Genomic DNA, 21488 nt, shown 5'->3' with positions numbered 1-21488 from the left:
ACACAATTGGTGTTTTCCCTGTAGTGTGTGAACAGCAAGATAACCCCACTAGTTTCACACTTCAGTCCAGCTATCTATAGGTATAAACCAACTTGTGTTGTTATTTTAATAGCAGTCTCCATACACACGCTCCATTAGGCGCTGGATCCATACCTTCTTTAATGTTGTTATCGGGTGAATTCCATCCCTGTACAACTCTATCGCTAGCTCCTGTTGTGCTGTTTTTCCTTTGGATTTCCTTGTTTTTACAACATCAATATGGAAACAGGGTGATTTAAATTTCTCCTCTTTATTATGTTCATAGATAAAAGAATTTATCTCCTTGATTTGTTTCCAAAGAATTTTATCTTCTTTGTGAAATGTTCCATCAGTATCCTCAAAGCCTTTATATTGGTTCCATGCCTCAATAGAATATGCTGGTATGTACATTAAGCATAGGTTTAGGCGAGAATAGTTTGAGAACAGGCCTAATATTTTCATAACCTGGTTGGTATAGTGCTCCTTACCTTCCGTCACATCTTGAAACCGCAGACTTATTTTACCTGATGTGCTGTCCTTAGTTGTAAGGTCACATGTGCCTGTCCATAAGTAAATCACTGTTTTCTGATTCCTTCTTATGTTCCTTTTCCTTATTTTCTTTTCAATAATACTTATACATTTTTCTGTCGATGCTCCTGCTAAACAATCAAACTCAATACTTGGTTTGTCCTCTTTAATTTCTTTGTAGATGTTTTGGAGTACTAATCCTTTGCTGTCTCCAATAACTAAAGGCCTCCATATTCTGTCTTTGTTTGGAAAACTGAGTGGAGTTTTTTGCAGATATTTTTCTAGCTTCCGTATAGGCTTAGACATCGATGTTTATTTTAGCTCAGAGTATCATAGGGCTTAATTGTCATCAACTCCAAAAACCAAGGTCACAGATGAATACGGAGTATCAATGCATAACGTAGAATAACGTAGATTCTATTATTGTTTTTCTTTCAAATCACCCGCGGTCCGCCATCTTGTTTTGAAGGTACCGATGTCATACCTCACTTTTACCTCATACTGCCGATTTTGGGGGATATTTCGAGAAAAACGACATCACTCCATCTTCTATCTTCCATCCAATGACTTTTTACCCGAATCCTAGACCATAATGGGTCTTACTTGATGATAAATACACAAATTTACACCATAAAATTACAACTGCAGAAAAACACGTCTATACTCTCGCGCATGCGCAAAACCCCTTTTTTATTGTCCACATTAAAATTCCTTAGCTCCAATTTTCTTGGCTTCTATGACCAAGGCGATAATTCCGTGAAAACTTCGAAAGTCCCATCAAAATATTGTAGGTTTGGCCCAGATTGCCTGAAAATGAACATTAGACGAACCCATCGAGTTTAGTCATAGCACCAACCTTTGAAAGCACGGTGGAGAAGCCATGCGATGAAGAGGCCAATTTCAGACAAAAAATAAAGACATAAAGTCCCTAGCGCAATTCATTTTTCTTGTAACAGACATTGGACAACTTGTGCGGAAAGACTGGAGTTTGAGTCCCGAACTCTTGAAAAAAATGTCGCAGACGATTATTTACCTCTACTCTTGCATCACTCTTATTCAGCCAAGTCTCCTTTCGGTAGTTGCATTATGACGTCATAGAAGTCAATTGATATTGTGACGTCATCGTTCAACAATAGATACCAACTTGGCTACTGGGGAAACAAGGCCTACTCTGAGAGGTAAGTTATTATCATTAATGTTTTAACATCTTATTTAATCAATGCTATTTTAATGCAACAAATAGCCTTTGGTTATCGACATTAGGTTGCATGACTAGAAGATACAGCGTAACGGGAAAACACATTTGGTGAATCCGATGGAAATTCTGGCTTCTCCAGTCAGTAAGATGTTATTCGTGCACTTTTCCCTATTCAAAAGGTAGTTGCGTTGTACAGGAAACATTGATGGGGGTGTTACGTACATGCCAAACGAAACCATAGTCGCAGGCGATGCGCTTTAAGTTTCCACATTTGAGTATAACAATGTAAAAGTCAAACTTAATACAGACATAACTAGTACATAAAAGATGATAAAGAAATATTCACAGAGAAAAAAAATCAAGAATATATTCAGAGTCATTTTAATAACCCCTTTACTCTTCTTAGATGTTGACATGTCGAGGGATCACCTAGGACAGAAAAGGAGCTCCAAGGTTCTGAGGCCAGCCATTAGTAGGGAGAGACGAGAGAGTTCTACGGTAGGTCTGGTCATCACTGTTTGTGAGAGTTCTACGGTAGGTCTGGTCATCACTGTTTGTGAGAGTTCTACGGTAGGTCTGGTCATCACTGTTTGTGAGAGTTCTACGGTAGGTCTGGTCATCACTGTTTGTGAGAGTTCTACGGTAGGTCTGGTCATCACTGTTTGTGAGAGTTCTACGGTAGGTCTGGTCATCACTGTTTGTGAGAGTTCTACGGTAGGTCTGGTCATCACTGTTTGTGAGAGTTCTACGGTAGGTCTGGTCATCACTGTTTGTGAGAGTTCTACGGTAGGTCTGGTCATCACTGTTTGTGAGAGTTCTACGGTAGGTCTGGTCATCACTGTTTGTGAGAGTTCTACGGTAGGTCTGGTCATCACTGTTTGTGAGAGTTCTACAATAGGTCTGGTCATCACTGTTTGTGAGAGTTCTAGGGTAGGTCTTGTCATTACTGTTTGTGAGAGTTCTACAATAGGTCTGTTCATCACTGTTTGTGAGAGTTCTAGGGTAGGTCTGGTCATCACTGTTTATGAGAGTTCTACGGTAGGTCTGGTTCATCACTGTTTGTGAGAGTTCTACGGTAGGTCTGGTCATCACTGTTTGTGACACCAACGTATATCATGGTAGTATTATAACCATGACATATCAAAAGGTCAATGTTTGAAACCATACGTTAATTGAATGGTGTTTTTCCATCCCAATTAATCATGTCACAGAAATTTTCTTTAATAGCATATCACTCACCAAAAGATAAAACTTTGCAGAATGGATATTGATAAGTTCTCATTTAGGTTATATTGTTAGAGTTCGTATTGATAAACCACACATTTACCTTGAATTTATCATTTCACCAGAGCGTAAAGCGACTATATGTGGATGTAGAGCCCGGATACCCTGACCCAGCGCCTCCTCATGGCAGGAAAGAAGAAATATTTAACCAGAACGAGTTTACTCACGTGGACACGTACGTGAGAAAGGTAAGTTCTTGTAATTTGCGATGGACATAACTGTGAGCAGTCAGTGGCGTCAACATCTTGTCAGATGACGTCAGTAAAACTATGCCGTGCAATTATTTATAGCCTTTTCTACGATTTGTTGATTGTCACTTGTTATACATTCCTTAGCTGCCTTCGTACAATGAAGTCAATATTGTCGAAAATTCACAGATATATCTACAATATTACTCAGCGTAATGAACTTTGTGTTAGAATGACAAACGATCACGATTTGAATATAGAAGGCACGTGTATAATTGTAATGTATATTGAAGTATTTTTCTCATTAAGGCTCCGTCAGGGATAGGAGAGAGTTATGAGGAGTTGTTGGATTACCTCATACGCGAGTCAGACTCGGATCTGGAGAAGATACGGGCTCTGTTTTACTGGCTGATCCTACAGAAGGTTCCGATGTTACTATGTCAGAAGGACATCCCCTCCCCGGATACCCCTGTCGGATACCTACACCTGGTCCGGGAACGGAAAGGAAGCTACTCCGAACTGTTCACCACACTTTCCAGGTAAGCCCCTGGTCGGCCTTCAATGGCTGGGTTGATATACTGGTTCAACAGTCAACACTAACGTCATTGGCATTAGTGCACCGGTTTGGCGGAGGGTGGACGGCGGACGATTATAGAGCAATGGCTGGGACCACCGATGCTTTTATCCCATCGCGATGTCCCAACCCATTACACTGTAATTATTGGTAGTAGTCTTCTGGAAAGTCAGCGCATACCAAAGGTAGGATAGCTCTGTTTTATTTGAGTAATGCAATTTCTTCGTACTTTGTATACATGATAAGAAGCATCAATACATAATATTGCATTATATAGACTTAAATATCGAGGTGTTACAATATGTCACAAACGTCGATAAATTGTCTTTGAATTACTTCAGTATGATCAATTTATTTCAGAAAAGCTGGAATCCCTTGCGTAACCATATGTGGCGTTGCAAAAGGTGTTGCGTACGAAGTTGGAGAAAAGATCGACAAAAGAAGAATGAAGAATTCCTGGAATGCCGTGTATGTGAAGGGAGGATGGCGCCTGCTCCACCCATACTGGGCGGCCATGTCTGCGCAAGGTTACAACACTGGACGCTGGACAGTGGTCGAATGTCCAGACTTTCACGAGGAATTCATGCCAAAAGGCGGAAGTAAATCCTTCATCGTCCATTCTATGGTCAATGAGTTCTTCTTCCTTACTGATCCGGACCAATTCATCACCAAATGTTTCCCCAATGATGAACGCTGGCAGCTACTGAAGACACCCTTCACGAAAGAAGCCTTTGAATCCACGCCGTTCTTACAGCCATCTTTTTATGAGCTTGGACTTAAACTAACAAGTCATAAGAAATGTGTCGTCCACTCACAGCATGGGAAAGTAAGCATTACTATTGAAATGCCAGAAAGGTCACACAACCGACTTCAGTTCTCCTATAAACTTTATCGTTCGCGAGAGTGCGAGGATGAAGGTGAATATGAATATTTCAAACTAGAAAGGTTTGTGCTACAATACTGCCAAGGCTCGACGGCCTTCACGGAGATTCGCTTTCCTCCCGTGGCTATTGGAGTATATAAACTAGAGCTTCATTGTAGGGACCCAAAACATAGGCTCGTCTCGGAGTGGATCTGCGACTTCAAGGTCGTCTGCTCAGTTGGCATGGAGATTTGTGACCCTCTACCAGTTGTGCCATCCATAGGGTGGGGTGCCGGGCCGGAGCTGAAACGTCACAACATCGTGGCTCGTACCCACACTGACGGAGTTTATAACATAGATGACGATCTGGTGACAGAGGTATGGTTTCAGCACGACCGTGATACAGAAATCTTTACAGAGATTGTCCATAACTCGCTGTCGAAGAGCGAGCTTGTGGAGTGTCTGTCACAGACCTTTATCAACGAGGACTCGGAGACTGTAATCCGGGTCAAACCTACCATAGAAGGAGAGTATGCTCTTCAGATATTCAGCAAAAAGAAGGATGCGCTGAATCTGGAAAATGTTTGTAACTTCCTTCTACAACGGACTCAAGTTGTGGAGGTAAGGTTATCCCAATTGATGTTTAAATAAAATGTTTTATTGTTTCTCACTTCCTGTTTCAAACAGGACGATGTCGGGTTTAAAACCTACCGGTTTTGTCTTTTCTGATAACACCTAATCACCACAAGGCAAGGGTATCTTCGTATACAAAATATAACTTAAGACCAACGAAAATAAAAGAATTCCCAGGTCAAAGTAGTTTCTACTGCTTATTTCCCAAAAAATATGCTTGCCAATCAAATTAAGACTTCATTGTCTTCGATTCGGTACTACGCCTCCAATACAACATATAGCTAATCGGACAGTTAGGTTCCTTCGGACTAATATGCAATTGAAAGCTATCGGTATATATTTGAAGTCATGTAAATCTTATACTTTGTCATTAATTCTAATATTAGAATCCCAGTATGGCTGAACTCCGAGAACAACTAAAAGAGGCAACAGAAGACGGGGATACAAAAGCAATGGCTTCTCTTTTGGATGAATGTTCGAAAAGGGGTCTAGAGGACAGAGGAGACTTTACAAAAGCCAAGCGGAAATTTCATCTAAACCGCCTTAATAACGGTGATATTATTGTACATTATCATGTCGGATTTAGCCGCACGCATAGGCAAATGTATGTAAACGACGTAAATATCGCTAAATACAAGTTTGTGATGGACACCATTTGACACAAATGACATTTTCTATTGTAAAGTCTGAACGCTAGCAATTGTATTGCATGTTTTACTTAAAACTGTTTCCTTGTATATTTGCATCATCACCATAATCATCTACCCAACAGAAATCAGAGAGGCCATGCAGTCTAAAGATCTGACAAGTTGGACGCAGCCATGCATAACTTAAGCGAGACGTCACTGAAGCATGAACTAGGAGGAATCTTGGATGACGCCGAGACTATGCGTAGCCGACTTCGTAAGCTAAAGAGACTTCGGAAAGCCGTTCTAGAGATGGACGCAAAAAGCATTTCCGAGATCAGGAGTTACCCCAAACCTCCCGCCCCTGTACACGCAGTGATGGCGGCCACGTTTCTGCTGCTTGGAAGCAAGGAAGTCGATTTGCGGGTTCGTTCTTCTTATCATTTCAATGATTTGCAACAGACATTTTTTTTCTGTTTAAAATCACATATATTATCTTGGAAACACAAGGTACGCTGGTAATACTATTCATATAAACGCACTTCCACTACCGCAGATAATGAAGGCAGTAAAATATTAGATCCCATAGTATTGTCTTGTATTATTTCTACACCTGCTTCTATAGGTGGTAATTAACCTTTATGTACCATTGTATTGTTTTGTATTTTTTTAATACAACAGAAATGGCCAAAAGTGCAAGGTTTGATTTCCAAGAAAGGAAAAGATGGACTGAAGCGTCGAGTAGCGGCTTTCCAAATGAAGAAGTTGCGTCCGGCTGTAGTACTTCGAGCCAAGGAAATCGTCAGCAAGTATGATATGGAGACCATCCAAATTGCTAGTGCCGGGGCAGCTACTTTCTACCAATGGGTACGTGGTTTGTGTAAAACATTGTTCTCCGTCAGTTGGAATGGGTTTCTGTGATACATATGTACGGTTAAGTTTCTTATAAAAGGCTGGTATATTGCTGTTCCATGAAAATGCGCCACGTTCTTTAAAACACAATTTAGTTTGCTCTGCGAATTCATTCACGATGAAGATACTGCGGTTATATTAACTTTATCAAAATTAGACATAGTGCCGCGAATCGTTGTTCTATCAATGGTGCCGTGAATTGGTGTTTTATAAAAGATGCCATGAGTTGGTGTTCTATAAATGGTGTCGTAAATTCGTGTTCTATAAATGGTTCCGTAAATTGGTGTTCTATAAATGGTGCCATGAATTGGTGTTCAGTAAATGGTGCCATGAATTGGTGTTCTAAAAACAGTGCGGTGTGTAATATAAATCGTGCCATCTTCAATAAATAGTGCTGTGAATTGGTGTTCCGCAAATAGTGTTTGCGTCAATTGTTATTCTGTAAATAGTGCATGCATAAATTGTTATTCTGCAAATAGTGCAGGCATAAATTGTTATTCTGTAAATAGTGCAGGCGTGAATTGTTATTCTGTAAATAGTGCAGGCGTAAATTGCTATTCTGCAAATAGTGCAGGCGTGAAATGCTTTTCTGCAAATAGTGCAGGCGTGAATTGTTAATCTGCAAATAGTGTAGGCATGAATTGTTATTCTGTAAATAGTGCAGGCATGAATTAGTGTTAGATATAAATGGAGGCGTAAATTGGTGTCCATTGATACGTCTGTAGGCTTGACAATTTGACATTGTAAGTACATATATACTTTGATTGATTGACAATCAAATATTAATAAAAAAAAAAAAACGGTAGTCCTCTACTAAACACATAATGGTGAATGGATTCTAAATCAGTACACATTATTATTATGTATCAATTCTGAGATATACTGCGTATGTGTATAATGTTGTACTAATGTCATTTTAAACATTTCTGTCTACATTGATAGATGTGCTCATAATCTAACGTTTTATTGCTTATCATTTCAGGTTATTACAACAATACACGACTATGAAAACTAATGGAATACAGAATGATATGATGGACAAATTTTCATATTTCCTTCCAAAACAACTACAAACATTGAAATCAAATACAAGATAGTTGCACTGCATATTGAGTTAATTCTTCTACATAAATTGGATTAATCTCATCTTGCAGTTGAAACCACACAGAAAAGTACAGCATTTCTGTTTTTCTTTTCTTTTTAAGAATAAATTTTGTAATTAAGATATAATACACTGAAAAATAAATGCTATGTTGGGCTTGTATCTCAATAAAGTTTACTAATTTTATTGCATTGAGATTTTTTTTTCCTTATTAAAAAAACAACACTTTTCCTTACTTATTGAGAGTCAACACCTTTTGGTGATTTTATGTTTTTATGTTAAGTACTTTTTCACAAACAATTGTAAGACTAGCGATTCATAATAATACAATAAAACACATTTATAATGAACACACATAATGAATTCATGTTCATAACGTAGAACATTTCATTCCCCATCAAGGTTCATAAAAGACGTATGTAATATATGTATATAACAAATCAATTGTGTTGGTCCAAAGAGATTCGTTATATGCATGTTTTCTTTCTAAATATGAAAATCATAGTTATTTCTGTTGACATGGTGCTGTTATCTTTATTATGGCCTACAAAAATCCTGACACCGTCATAATCAAATTTTCTGAACAGATAAAATAATGTACAATATTATATCAAAACCAGTCAAAATATTTATAACAAGTCCAGTATATTTGACAAGATAACATGACTTTTAATACATAATAATATATATACATTGTGTCTATAGGTTCTAGTACATGTTTGTGTAACCTTCCTATAATTCCGACCCCAAGATCATAAAGCAGTCTTACATGATGTTATAAACCAATCTAAGTTTCCACTTAGCCAATCACACATGATGTAATAAACCAATCTTAAGTTTGCACTTAGCCAATCACACATGATGTAATAAACCAATCTAAGTTTCCACTTAGCCAATCACACATGATGTAATAAACCAATCTTAAGTTTGCACTTAGCCAATCACACATGATGTAATAAACCAATCTTAAGTTTACACTTAGCCAATCACACATGATGTTATAAACCAATCTTAAAGATGCTCCACCGCTAACAAATGGTAATTTTTCACTATCAAAATCAGGAGCAGACGATTTGTTTTTTTTCTACAGTTACAAAAGTTACTTACTTTACACCATTACCACAATTGAAAAGTTTGAGCTTCTAATTTTACTTCAAGTTCAAAATATGAAAAATAATCAATTGCATCCCAAAAAAATTCCGTGGCACTATATGCTATATGGAACGAAGTTCTGATTGCGCATGCACCAAAAGCAAAATAAATTATTTTATATAATTTTTTGTGTTAATTAGACACATATACACTCGATTAAACCCCAATTATTGTTCAAATGATCAGTATCATTTATGCTCTGTCGGCAGTGGAGCATCTTTAAGTTTACACTTAGCCAATCACACATGATGTTATAAAAAGTCACTGTAAATCAACTTTCTTTTGCGGCTACTAAATTTCATGATTTCCGTTTCAAAGCATTTTCGTAGAATTTAAGTTTCACAGATTTAAAAGTGCATTGCAAAACCTTTGAATTTAATTGTGCAAAAAAAAAGAGGAAGAAATTTATTTGTGGAAGTTTTGATATATTTGTATGTTGACCATGGCCATGGTGAAGTGTGAGTGTATGAGAAAGTGATATTGTAGAATGTTAGTTATTATATAATGTATTGTCGTGCATGTGTACGTGGCTACCGTATCTATATATAAATTCTACTTTCACTTTCATCTCTATCCTGTGTTTCTATTGGTTCTTCCTAAACTGTACTCTCATTGGGCCGGTTAGCTATAAAGGCACGGTTTCACTTCTATTTCATTAGTCTGGAGAAGCTCCTCGAGCTGGTCAGACTCATTCTTCTCTCTTCTGTCCTGCTGTCTACGTGTAGAACGTGTGTGTGTGTTTGTTCTCGTTAGTAGCTATGTATTAGCTGATCGTTGAGATGGTGTGTAGTCCCTGTGTCTTACCTGTAATGTGTCATTTCTGTGTGTGTAAGTTATACAGGCGAAGCCGCTGGCTGACCTGCCGTGTGTGAGCACTGTACATGTGAACCTTGTTATATTTGTTAATAAACTCTTTAACTGTATTAAATGTGTTGTTTCTTTGTCAATACGGAACCCCAAACAGAACCTGGGTATAGGAGTCGGGCGTAGGTTCAGTCCTACTATATATTCACAAGATTATCTTTGGTGAATTTATCTTGTTCGCGAAATTCACGAAAATAAATCACACACAAAAGAAAGTTTGTGTACAGTATGTCATTGTTGATTGGTTATATATAAAAACGTAACTCTGTAAGATAGTTTCATGATACAAAAGCTTGGTAACACTGTAACCTATAATTCTCAACCAAAATGCATAGAAATATGGACATGAATTGAAAATTAACAAAATTGTAAACAAACTAATTTTTGCAATAACTGATCTTGAATTTCGCATTTGTATGACTTTGGATGTTTCAAATAATTTGACTTCTTGGCTGCTATTTTATCATTTTTTGAAACTTTTTTGAAATTTGTTTTTGCGATAACATATTGTCCACGAATCATATGAAATTTGATCACACACAAAAACAAGTTTACAGGAAATATGCCATAAGGGAAACATCTCTGAGTCATTTATGGCTCAACTAATAATACCACTTTAGTTTTCAAACTAACAAGCATTAACAACTTTAAATAATAAATGAATAATGTTTTTAGTAAGCAGAGTTAATAATTAAATGCCTTATAGTTTCAAAGGAAACCAGATCAAAACAGATATATTGTTGAAATAATAATAAAAAGTTTGTAAATCCAATGTACAAAAAGTAAAACTAAAAAATATGGACTTCACTTCTATGACGCAAAAGTTTAATGAAAACAACTTATTAGAATTCTCACAAAACTGTTCACTATTTACACCAATTCCGTCTTTGCATATTACAGATTTAGCTCCCTTGCAGGTAGGTATTGACTGTAACGTCATTATTTTGTGAGCGCAATTCACATCATTTTCTCCGAAAATTATCAGGATACGCTCGCAAACACATGACATCACATGACATCACAATCAATACCTACTCGCAAGGGCAGATAACTCTGCAGTGTGTATACACAGAATTCTAGTCATGTTTTGTTTTAGGCATCTTCTTGCATGCCTATAAACTACTGTATAGCAGTTAATTTTAGTGGTGGTTTATTTTCAATATGATATTTGATGGTGTTCTCATTGCAAAATAAGCAAATTTTAAACACCAGCGAAATATTTAGATATTCACTGAATACCTTACAGTTATAGCATAGTAAAGATTTACTAAACGTTTGCATAGGCAATATTTCTTCACAAATTCCCTTTTTTGCCCCGGTTCACGTAAAATTCATGTGAATTTCATGTGAAGGGATCTTTGAACTGTGATCCTCTGTGAAGATGACCCTTTGAAATATTGACCCTGTAAAATCAAAGCACTATATATACAGTGTCCAGCATTAGTCACTACATACTATTCATGGTTACAGACCAAATACACTGACGTTGCCTAGAAAAATCAATAATTGCTTCATGAACTTTACTGATGCATGTATAACTTTATCTTTTTCAGTACATGTCACTCTTACCAATTGATTAATTAGCAAAGTTAAAATTTTTCACAGTGTATTTGCTAAATCATTCCAATGAGAGAAATTTCTCCACTACCCCTATATACTGGGTGTGTTAATTCCTGCCTGAGAGGGTAAGGAACAAACATGGCTAATGTGGTTTTTTTTTCTAATTTCATCCATTGATCCGTGATAGAATCTATCACCTATAAAACACAAGTTGTATTGTCTGGTTTTAAGATTTCATGTCAACAAGACTACTGAAATGGTGCATCTCATTTTGTTTTTCTTTGTCTTTACCAAATTTTACCAGGGAAGCACTGCAACACTAAAACTGAATGGAATGTCTATATATAATTAATTGAATACCTAAGTAATTAGTACAACCTCTAATTAGTGTAAAGCAGCAGTAAATAAAATTGTCACTAAAAAACCAAATTGTACAGTATCTTCTTTCAGTCACCCAGGAATCAAACATTCCATCCTGGTACAACCTTTTTCTCTGTTTCTCTATATTAAGTCCAATGTCAATGGAAATTACTATCATCCTATATTCCGGGAAACTACAGTTCTGATTTAGGACTTTTAGGTCCCTGAGAGTCCATATCAACATCATTAGCTTGGCTATTTGTATCCTGTGACATTGGTTCTGTATCCTCTTGACTTAACATTTCCTGTGTGTTACTAGCAGCCTCAGTTGTCTCCCCTGACGAACTCTCGGACTTGGCAGCATTAGCGTTACTGTCTGTAGATTTTTTCACATTTTCGTTTGCTTTGTCTTTATCTGCTTTAGGAACTGGATCAACAGAACTAGATTTACTTTCAATGTCCATTTTTTTCTTAGATTCTGTAAATTGCTCTTCAATGAATTTAAATATTGACTTCATGCTACTGTAACTGGTGTAGTCATGGCGATCAGTTCCTGTAAAATGGAAAACAGATTAATGAAGGTATACAGACACATCATCAATGTGATCCTAGAAAGACATGAATAGCCTTCAACTTGTAAGTTAAATTCATACTTGGCTTCGAAAAGAACAATCACTTAAATTGCTCAACTTTTATACAAAATTCCCACCCTTGATGTCCACTGTGGATTTCAAGCTTAAAAGTGTTTCTTTAATACACAGTTCTATATATGTGTTTCTGAAATGTACTTGCCTGCTGATACCGTGGGACAAAAGTCCATTTTGGAGTCAAGAGGACTATCCAGGGGGTCTTGGGGCCCAGCTGACGCCCAGTTTTTGGCTCTCTGTAAAATACACAAGTAGAAAGACTATTTCAAACAGGTCACCTTTATTGTGACAACACATATAGAACATGTCATTCAGAATTTACCTGGCCTAGTTGTCTGTTGGTTAGAAAAAAGTTCATTGTATTGTACTTTTTTTTTTCTTTTTTTTTTTTTTTTTTTTGCACAACCTAATAATATAATCTTTCACAAGGGCATTGAGTTTTATGCTTTTTTGTCTGGTGATATATAGTTGAAAGAGACCATACACCACATGTAGCTTTTCCTTATTGACAAAATGTCATGGGTAAGATATTCTAGTCGCATTTAGTCTATGAAATCAAGCACCAAATAAGATTAAAGTTGAACAAGCAAATTCGTGGAATTTCCATCCCCCGCTTTCAGGACATATTGTAGGTAAACATTATTGAGGTTAGGTTTGACCTTAGTTGAAACATGAAAAAATTAACTTAAGTCTAATTGGGAAGTAAGACATTTAACTTTGTTACCAAGTTTGAAGAAAATCAGTTAATATTTAATACAGTTATTGTACGGAAGAGGCAGAAAATGACTTCTTTAAAAATAAATCAAAGGGCCATAACTCCGCTAAATAAGGTCCGTTGAAAGTCGCGATGGAACTTGGCCGAGTCCTTAGGCATTTAACCTTGTTACTAAGTTTGAAGAAAACCAGTTTACATTTGTTACACTTATTGCAGGGAAATGGCAGAAAATGATGTTTTTAGTAATTCAAAGGGCATTAACTCTGTTAAATAAGGTCCATCGACAGTTGCGATCACACTTTGCCGAGCCCTTAAGGCATTTAACCTTGTCACCAAGTTTAAAGAAAATTGGTTTACATTTGTTACAGTTATTGCACAGAAACGAAGTGTTACAGACAGATGGACTGACAGACAGACAGACAAACCCAAATTAATATCCCACGTTTTGGAGAAAGCGGGGGATAATAAAGTATGTCATGGAGGGAAGAATAGACCAACAAAACACTTCAAAAGAAATAGTTCTCATTCCCTTCCATGGGATGGTGTATGTCTACTTATTGATCTTCACATACTAAGGTGCTGATTGGTCAGTTATCAACTCATTTTATGCCGTGGATAGCAGAATTATCAGTGAAAACAAAAAACATTCCCATCCTATAGATCTAGAATTTCCACAGAGATGCAAAAGCACAATGAATAAATAATCAAGATGAGCCTTCTGAAAATGAATGTTGGAAAAACAAGCAATGAGAAATTACAAATGTCAAATTAAGAATGAGGTGAAAAATATCAATGACTTCTCTCATTGTTTACTTAGCTCTAACTCAGCAGCTAACACCCTCAGTATATATTACCTGCTGGTAGAAGTTGATGAGTCGGTCAGTAGACCTTTGGTGGGAGAACTTATGGACGGAATCGGTCAAGGCCACAGCTACCACAGCTCTTACTCGCTTCTCAAAGTCATCAAGGTGGTTTTCAGCCTGCAGTTTTAAAGAAAAACCAATTTGCTTGTGATTTATCACACCAAATTCTGGTGCAACCTGATTTTGTATTGCCTGAATATTTGAAGGCAAAGCGATCAAGGTCAGGTTAAGATGAACCTGGCCAGTACTGATCAGTGTATTGTCTTTAAAATATTTGGTGTGACTTATCTGAACTTTAGATATGCTGATATACCACAGTCAATGTACTCCGAGACATGACAGCAACAATATCATATTTTTGTTTTTGTCTTTGTTTGCCATTTAGAACTCCTCAAACAATTTTCTCTAAAGCCAAATAAAAGCCTCTTAAAATAGTCCTGCAACTTGATGGGAAAATTAAAATTTCATCTAAAATGTATATTACAAATAAACTAAGGGAACTTCAAATTCTCTAGGATATAATATTTGAGTGACTTAAACATTATGTTTGACTCCTACTTCCCCAAGGAACAAATAGCCCAATGATATATATATAAAGGTTACATAACAGCCACGAGTGGTGTGACCTGTTTCTACCACAATAATATCCGATTTTAGCCGATAGAAATACGACGAGGATAAGTACGCAATCCAACAGCAGTTTTGGTGTCAAGAGGCGATATCACAGCATAGCATGACGTCACTCGATTATTGATGACGCTGACAAAAGGTGATACGACACTGAGAAAGACGTAGTTCGGTCAAAGTTCATCGTGCCAGCCAATCAGAATGCGTACAGAGTTTATACCACGTGTGGTATAAACAAATTGTTAATCAACAGCTGCATCGTTTATTTGATACCCTGAGAGTTGAATAACAGCGCCTATTGTGGTAGAAATATAATTTACGTGACGCCCAATAAGAAGAAGAGTTTTACCAATTCCAGGGTACTGACACCTCCGTAACTATGGGCTACAATAGCGATGTCTTTAGCCTTGGATCTGGCCACAAAGTCTGTCCACAATGTCTCCATGTGTTCTTCAGGGGATGAGCTACCCTACAAAAAATAATACATACATGTTTGATAGGAACATTAATTTGATGTAAGAAAACATTTTTCTGACACTCTTAAACCTTCAAATATTGAAGCATGTGAGCCAAAATTATTCTATAAATATCAATATGCATAGTATATTAATTTTGAAGCGTCACCTACAAAATTGTGCTTTCCATTTTCAAATGCCACACAACATACCGGTAATATACATATTTTAGTATTCATACACTGTAGTAAGACACCAATCCTAATTAAGGAACACTCATCTTTGACCTGTTCAGGTTTGGGTTGGCCATTAAGACACCAATATATACGGTATGTAGTGGTATTGGACTGGGTCAAGGTAGTTCAGCGGTAGAGCATTCGGCTAGTGTTCTGAGGTCTTGGGTTCAAATCCCAGTCTACATTTCTCCTCTTCAGTTACATATATATTAAGACACCTACCCTGATAAAAACACGCTCTCCTTTGGCTCTATTCAGATTGGGGTTGGCCACAATCACACCAATATAATTATATACTAGGACACCTACCCTGATAAAAACACGCTCTCCTTTGGCCCTGTTCAGGTTGGGGTTGGCCACAATCACACCAATATAATTATATACTAGGACACCTACCCTGATAAAAACACGCTCTCCTTTGGCCCTGTTCATGTTGGGGTTGGCCACTATCACACCAATATAATTATATACTAGGACACCTACCCTGATAAAAACACGCTCTCCTTTGGCCCTGTTCAGGTTGGGGTTGGCCACAATCACACCAATATAATTATATACTAGGACACCTACCCTGATAAAAACACGCTCTCCTTTGGCCCTGTTCATGTTGGGGTTGGCCACTATCACACCAATATAATTATATACTAGGACACCTACCCTGATAAAAACACACTCTCCTTTGGCCCTGTTCAGGTTGGGGTTGGCCACTATCACACCAATATAATTATATACTAGGACACCAATCACACCAATATAATTTTATACTAGGACACCTACCCTGATAAAAACACGCTCTCCTTTGGCCCTGTTCAGGTTGGGGTTGGCCACAATCACACCAATATAATTATATACTAGGACACCTACCCTGATAAAAACACGCTCTCCTTTGGCCCTGTTCAGGTTGGGGTTGGCCACAATCACACCAAATCCATGTTCCTGTGCCCACTTTATGAATGGAAGCTGAGTACCACTATCAAGGCAGTCATTGATAATCAGTCTGGTGAAATATGAAAGGACAAACTCAACATTAAAGGGAACACCTCTGAATGTTTTAAGATATTTTTTGGTCTCCGACCCTTGAATTATTCCAAAAAAGGTGATGTAAAAGGTGATATTTGTATACTGCTGATTACAACACTTTGGAAGGTAAAGCCCTGATAAGATTGTTACCAGAACCAAAACAGGCAGCATCAATATTCTACTGGGAGACATGTATATATATACTGTCTTTGCATTTACAGGGTATTTTCCCTTGATAGAAGTTATAGATTGTGACATGATATTGGCTGTCTTTTTTCAGTGAAACTTGCCCTCCTTTCACCGGAATATTATGATGTTGCCCTCGCAAACATACTTCAGAATCAATACCAACAAGGGCAGATACCTCTTTATAAATATGCCAAGACATAATCAACTGGACCCTATCTCATCCTACCTACTAAACTCCTGACCTGTAGATGTCTGCCATCACCTACCAGTCTGTGATGTTATTTTTTTTGCTGTTAGTCATTTGGACAAGTAAACCTCAAGATGTTACTAGTCCGACTATTTAATCACTAGTCCAAATTAATAATATACAGTGTTTTGCTGCAGCAATCTGTTATGATCAGTTTACGATTTTTGACCCAAATTACAAGTTCAAATTCTCACAAATAGATGCATCAGGATGAGATAATCGTATACATTATTATAGTGTACTCAAAATGTGTTGAAAAATGTAATTGAACACAATAATTTTAAATATAGTATTCACTGATGTTAATTGGGTGGGATCGAACCACTAGTCCAATTGGACTAGTTCATTACAATTGGCACTAGTCCGGCCGACTGACCTACCATTCGTGAATCTCTAAAAAGGTTGATATGGTGTTATGTCAACTAAACTGTATACATGGATATTTTCGTGAGTGATTAATTTTGTGATGTTATTTTTGCAATAAATGCATAAATGCAACTGTAACATATTGCAAACATAGATTCATATATAATCAAACATTACGCACTGGGAAAATTTCACGCTAAAATGTCCTTCGTGTGAAACCCTCTCTAGTCCAATGATAAACTTACCGAGTAACCCTCTCTAGTCCAATATAATCTTAAAAGCAAGAAACCTCTCTAGTCAATATCAACTTGTTCCAGTGAACCCTCTCTAAGTCTAAGATAAACTTACCGGAGTGAAACCTCTCTAGTCCAAGATAAACTTACCGGAGTGAAACCCTCTCTAGTCCAAAGATAAACTTACGGGAGTGAAACCCTCTCTAGTCCAATGATAAACTTACCGGAGTGAAACCCTCTCTAGTCCAATGATAAACTTACCCGAGTGAAACCCTCTCTAGTCCAATGATAAACTTACCTGGAGTGAAACCCTCTCTAGTCCAATGATAAACTTACAGTGAAACCTCTCTACCATAACTACGAGTGAAACCCTCTCTAGTCCAATGATAAACTTACTGGGAGTGAAACCCTCTCTAGTCCAAAGATAAACTTACCAGGAGTGAAACCCTCTCTAGTCCAAAGATAAACTTACTGGGAGTGAAACCCTCTCTAGTCCAAAGATAAACTTACTGGGAGTGAAACCCTCTCTAGTCCAATGATAAACTTACCCGAGTGAAACCCTCTCTAGTCCAATGATAAACTTACTGGGAGTGAAACCCTCTCTAGTCCAAAGATAAACTTACTGGGAGTGAAACCCTCTCTAGTCCAATGATAAACTTACTGGGAGTGAAACCCTCTCTAGTCCAAAGATAAACTTACCGGAGTGAAACCCTCTCTAGTCCAAGATAAACTAATACTAAATAAACCTCTCTAGTCCAAGATAAACTTACGGAGTGAAACCCTCTCTAGTCCAATGATAAACTTACCGGAGTGAAACCCTCTCTAGTCCAATGATAAACTTACCGGAGTGAAACCCTCTCTAGTCCAATGATAAACTTACCGGAGTGAAACCCTCTCTAGTCCAATGATAAACTTACCCGAGTGAAACCCTCTCTAGTCCAATGATAAACTTACCCGAGTGAAACCCTCTCTAGTCCAATGATAAACTTGAGTGAAACTCTACTTACCGGAGTGAAACCCTCTCTAGTCCAATGATAAAATTACTGGGAGTGAAACCCTCTCTAGTCCAATGATAAACTTACTGGGAGTGAAACCCTCTCTAGTCCAAAGATAAACTTACCGGGAGTGAAACCCTCTCTAGTCCAATGATAAACTTACCGGGAGTGAAACCCTCTCTAGTCCAATGATAAACTTACTGGGAGTGAAACCCTCTCTAGTCCAAAGATAAACTTACTGGGAGTGAAACCCTCTCTAGTCCAATGATAAACTTACTGGGAGTGAAACCCTCTCTAGTCCAATGATAAACTTACTGGGAGTGAAACCCTCTCTAGTCCAAAGATAAACTTACTGGGAGTGAAACCCTCTCTAGTCCAATGATAAACTTACTGGGAGTGAAACCCTCTCTAGTCCAATGATAAACTTACCAGGAGTGAAACCCTCTCTAGTCCAATGATAAACTTACCAGGAGTGAAACCCTCTCTAGTCCAATGATAAACTTACCAGGAGTGAAACCCTCTCTAGTCCAATGATAAACTTACCCGGAGTGAAACCCTCTCTAGTCCAATGATAAACTTACTGGGAGTGAAACCCTCTCTAGTCCAATGATAAACTTACCAGGAGTGAAACCCTCTCTAGTCCAATGATAAACTTACTGGGAGTGAAAACCCTCTCTAGTCCAATGATAAACTTACTGGAGTGAAACCCTCTCTAGTCCAATGATAAACTTACTGGGAGTGAAACCCTCTCTAGTCCAATGATAAACTTACGGAGTGAAACCCTCTCTAGTCCAATGATAAAACTTACTGGGAGTGAAACCTCTCTAACCTCTCTAGTCCAATGATAAACTTACCAGGAGTGAAACCCTCTCTAGTCCAAAGATAAACTTACCAGGAGTGAAACCCTCTCTAGTCCAATGATAAACTTACCCGAGTGAAACCCTCTCTAGTCCAATGATAAACTTACCCGAGTGAAACCCTCTCTAGTCCAATGATAAACTTACCCGAGTGAAACCCTCTCTAGTCCAAAGATAAACTTACCAGGAGTGAAACCATCTCTAGTCCAATGATAAACTAACTGGGAGTGAAACCCTCTCTAGTCCAATGATAAACTTACTGGGAGTGAAACCCTCTCTAGTCCAATGATAAACTTACCAGGAGTGAAACCCTCTCTAGTCCAAAGATAAACTTACCTGGAGTGAAACCCTCTCTAGTCCAATGATAAACTTACCCGAGTGAAACCCTCTCTAGTCCAATGATAAACTTACCCGGAGTGAAAACCCTCTCTAGTCCAAAGATAAACTTACCAGGAGTGAAACCATCTCTAGTCCAATGATAAACTTACTGGGAGTGAAACCCTCTCTAGTCCAATGATAAACTTACCAGGAGTGAAACCCTCTCTAGTCCAATGATAAACTTACTGGGAGTGAAACCCTCTCTAGTCCAATGATAAACTTACTGGGAGTGAAACCCTCTCTAGTCCAATGATAAACTTACCAGGAGTGAAACCCTCTCTAGTCCAATGATAAACTTACCAGGAGTGAAACCCTCTCTAGTCCAATGATAAACTTACTGGGAGTGAAACCCTCTCTAGTCCAATGATAAACTTACCGGGAGTGAAACCCTCTCTAGTCCAATGATAAACTTACTGGGAGTGAAACCCCCTCTAGTCCAATGATAAACTTACCAGGAGTGAAACCCTCTCTAGTCCAAAGATAAACTTACCAGGAGTGAAACCCTCTCTAGTCCAATGATAAACTTACCCGAGTGAAACCCTCTCTAGTCCAATGATAAACTTACCGAGTGAAACCCTCTCTAGTCCAATGATAAACTTACCGGGAGTGAAACCCTCTCTAGTCCAATGATAAACTTACTGGGAGTGAAACCTCTCTAGTCCAATGATAAACTTACTGGGAGTGAAACCTTCTCTAGTCCAAAGATAAACTTACCCGAGTGAAACCCTCTCTAGTCCAATGATAAACTTACCAGGAGTGAAACCCTCTCTAGTCCAATGATAAACTTACTGGGAGTGAAACCCTCTCTAGTCCAATGATAAAATTACTGGGAGTGAAACCATCTCTAGTCCAATGATATACTTACCAGGAGTGAAACCCTCTCTAGTCCAATGATAAACTTACACGAATGAAACCCTCTCTAGTCCAATGATAAACTTACTGGGAGTGAAAACCTCTCTAGTCCAAAGACAAACTTGCTGGAAGTGACACCCCCTCTTGTCCAAAGATAAACTTATCAAGAGTGAAACCCTCTCTAGTCCAAAGATAAACTTACCGGGAGTGAAACCCTCTCTAGTCCAATGATAAACTTACTTGAGTGAAACCCTCTCTAGTCCAATGATAAACTTACTGGAAGTGAAACCATCTCTAGTCCAATGATAAACTTACTGGGAGTGAAATCCTCTCTAGTCCAATGATAAACTTACTCGAGTGAAACCCTCTCTAGTCCAATGATAAACTTGCTGGGAGTGAAACCATCTCTAGTCCAATGATAAACTTACTGGAGTGAAACCCTCTCTAGTCCAATGATAAACTTACCAGGAGTGAAACCCTCTCTAGTCCAATGATAAACTTACTGGGAGTGAAACCCTCTCTAGTCCAATGATAAACTTACTGGGAGTGAAACCCTCTCTAGTCCAATGATAAACTTACTGGAAGTGAAACCCTCTCTAGTCCAAAGATAAACTTACTGGGAGTGAAACCCTCTCTAGTCCAATGATAAACTTACCAGGAGTGAAACCCTCTCTAGTCCAAAGATAAACTTATCAAGAGTGAAACCCTCTCTAGTCCAAAGATAAACTTACCGGGAGTGAAACCCTCTCTAGTCCAATGATAAACTTACTCGAGTGAAACCCTCTCTAGTCCAATGATAAACTTACTGGAAGTGAAACCCTCTCTAGTCCAAAGATAAACTTACTGGGAGTGAAACCCTCTCTAGTCCAATGATAAACTTACTGGGAGTGAAACCCTCTCTAGTCCAATGATAAACTTACTCGAGTGAAACCCTCTCTAGTCCAATG

General features: G+C 38.0%; 2 protein-coding genes across 2 annotated transcripts; one reads left to right on the top strand and one right to left on the bottom strand.

Moving 5' to 3' along the window:
• Positions 1 to 1594: 1594 nt before the first annotated feature.
• LOC138333335 (hillarin-like) lies at positions 1595 to 8116 on the top strand. Its single transcript, XM_069281647.1, is given in 10 exon segments — positions 1595 to 1724; positions 2151 to 2242; positions 3094 to 3216; positions 3526 to 3755; positions 4151 to 5273; positions 5672 to 5837; positions 6058 to 6084; positions 6087 to 6337; positions 6593 to 6778; positions 7806 to 8116. Coding segments are annotated over 9 exon segments (2223 nt in total). The 5' UTR covers positions 1595 to 1724; positions 2151 to 2158; the 3' UTR covers positions 7839 to 8116.
• A 459-nt stretch (positions 8117 to 8575) lies between these two features.
• LOC138332589 (cotranscriptional regulator ARB2A homolog) lies at positions 8576 to 17814 on the bottom strand. Its single transcript, XM_069280590.1, has 7 exons — positions 17758 to 17814; positions 17241 to 17253; positions 16269 to 16480; positions 15063 to 15182; positions 14078 to 14203; positions 12654 to 12744; positions 8576 to 12414 (listed from the first exon to the last, which is right to left on the bottom strand). The coding sequence occupies exons 1-7, from the start codon at positions 17812 to 17814 to the stop codon at positions 12056 to 12058; spliced, it is 978 nt and encodes a 325-aa protein (XP_069136691.1). The 3' UTR covers positions 8576 to 12055.
• Positions 17815 to 21488: the final 3674 nt, after the last annotated feature.

This window comes from Argopecten irradians, chromosome 10 (assembly GCF_041381155.1).
Source record: "Argopecten irradians isolate NY chromosome 10, Ai_NY, whole genome shotgun sequence".
NCBI lineage: Eukaryota > Metazoa > Mollusca > Bivalvia > Pectinida > Pectinidae > Argopecten > Argopecten irradians.
Note: the sequence above shows the minus strand (reverse complement) of the source record. Positions and strands in the feature narration are given on the sequence as shown.

Excerpts from the sequence above, each read along its gene's own strand:
- LOC138332589 (XM_069280590.1), bottom strand. The coding sequence starts at position 17,814 with ATGGTAGAGAGGTTTCACTGTAAGTTTATCATTGGACTAGAGAGGGTT. Across the intron at positions 15,183-16,268 it reads GAGAGCGTGTTTTTATCAGG|GGTAGCTCATCCCCTGAAGA; the intron begins GTAGGTGTCCTA and ends TATTTTTTGTAG. Across the intron at positions 14,204-15,062 it reads GTGTCAGTACCCTGGAATTG|GCTGAAAACCACCTTGATGA; the intron begins GTAAAACTCTTC and ends TTAAAACTGCAG.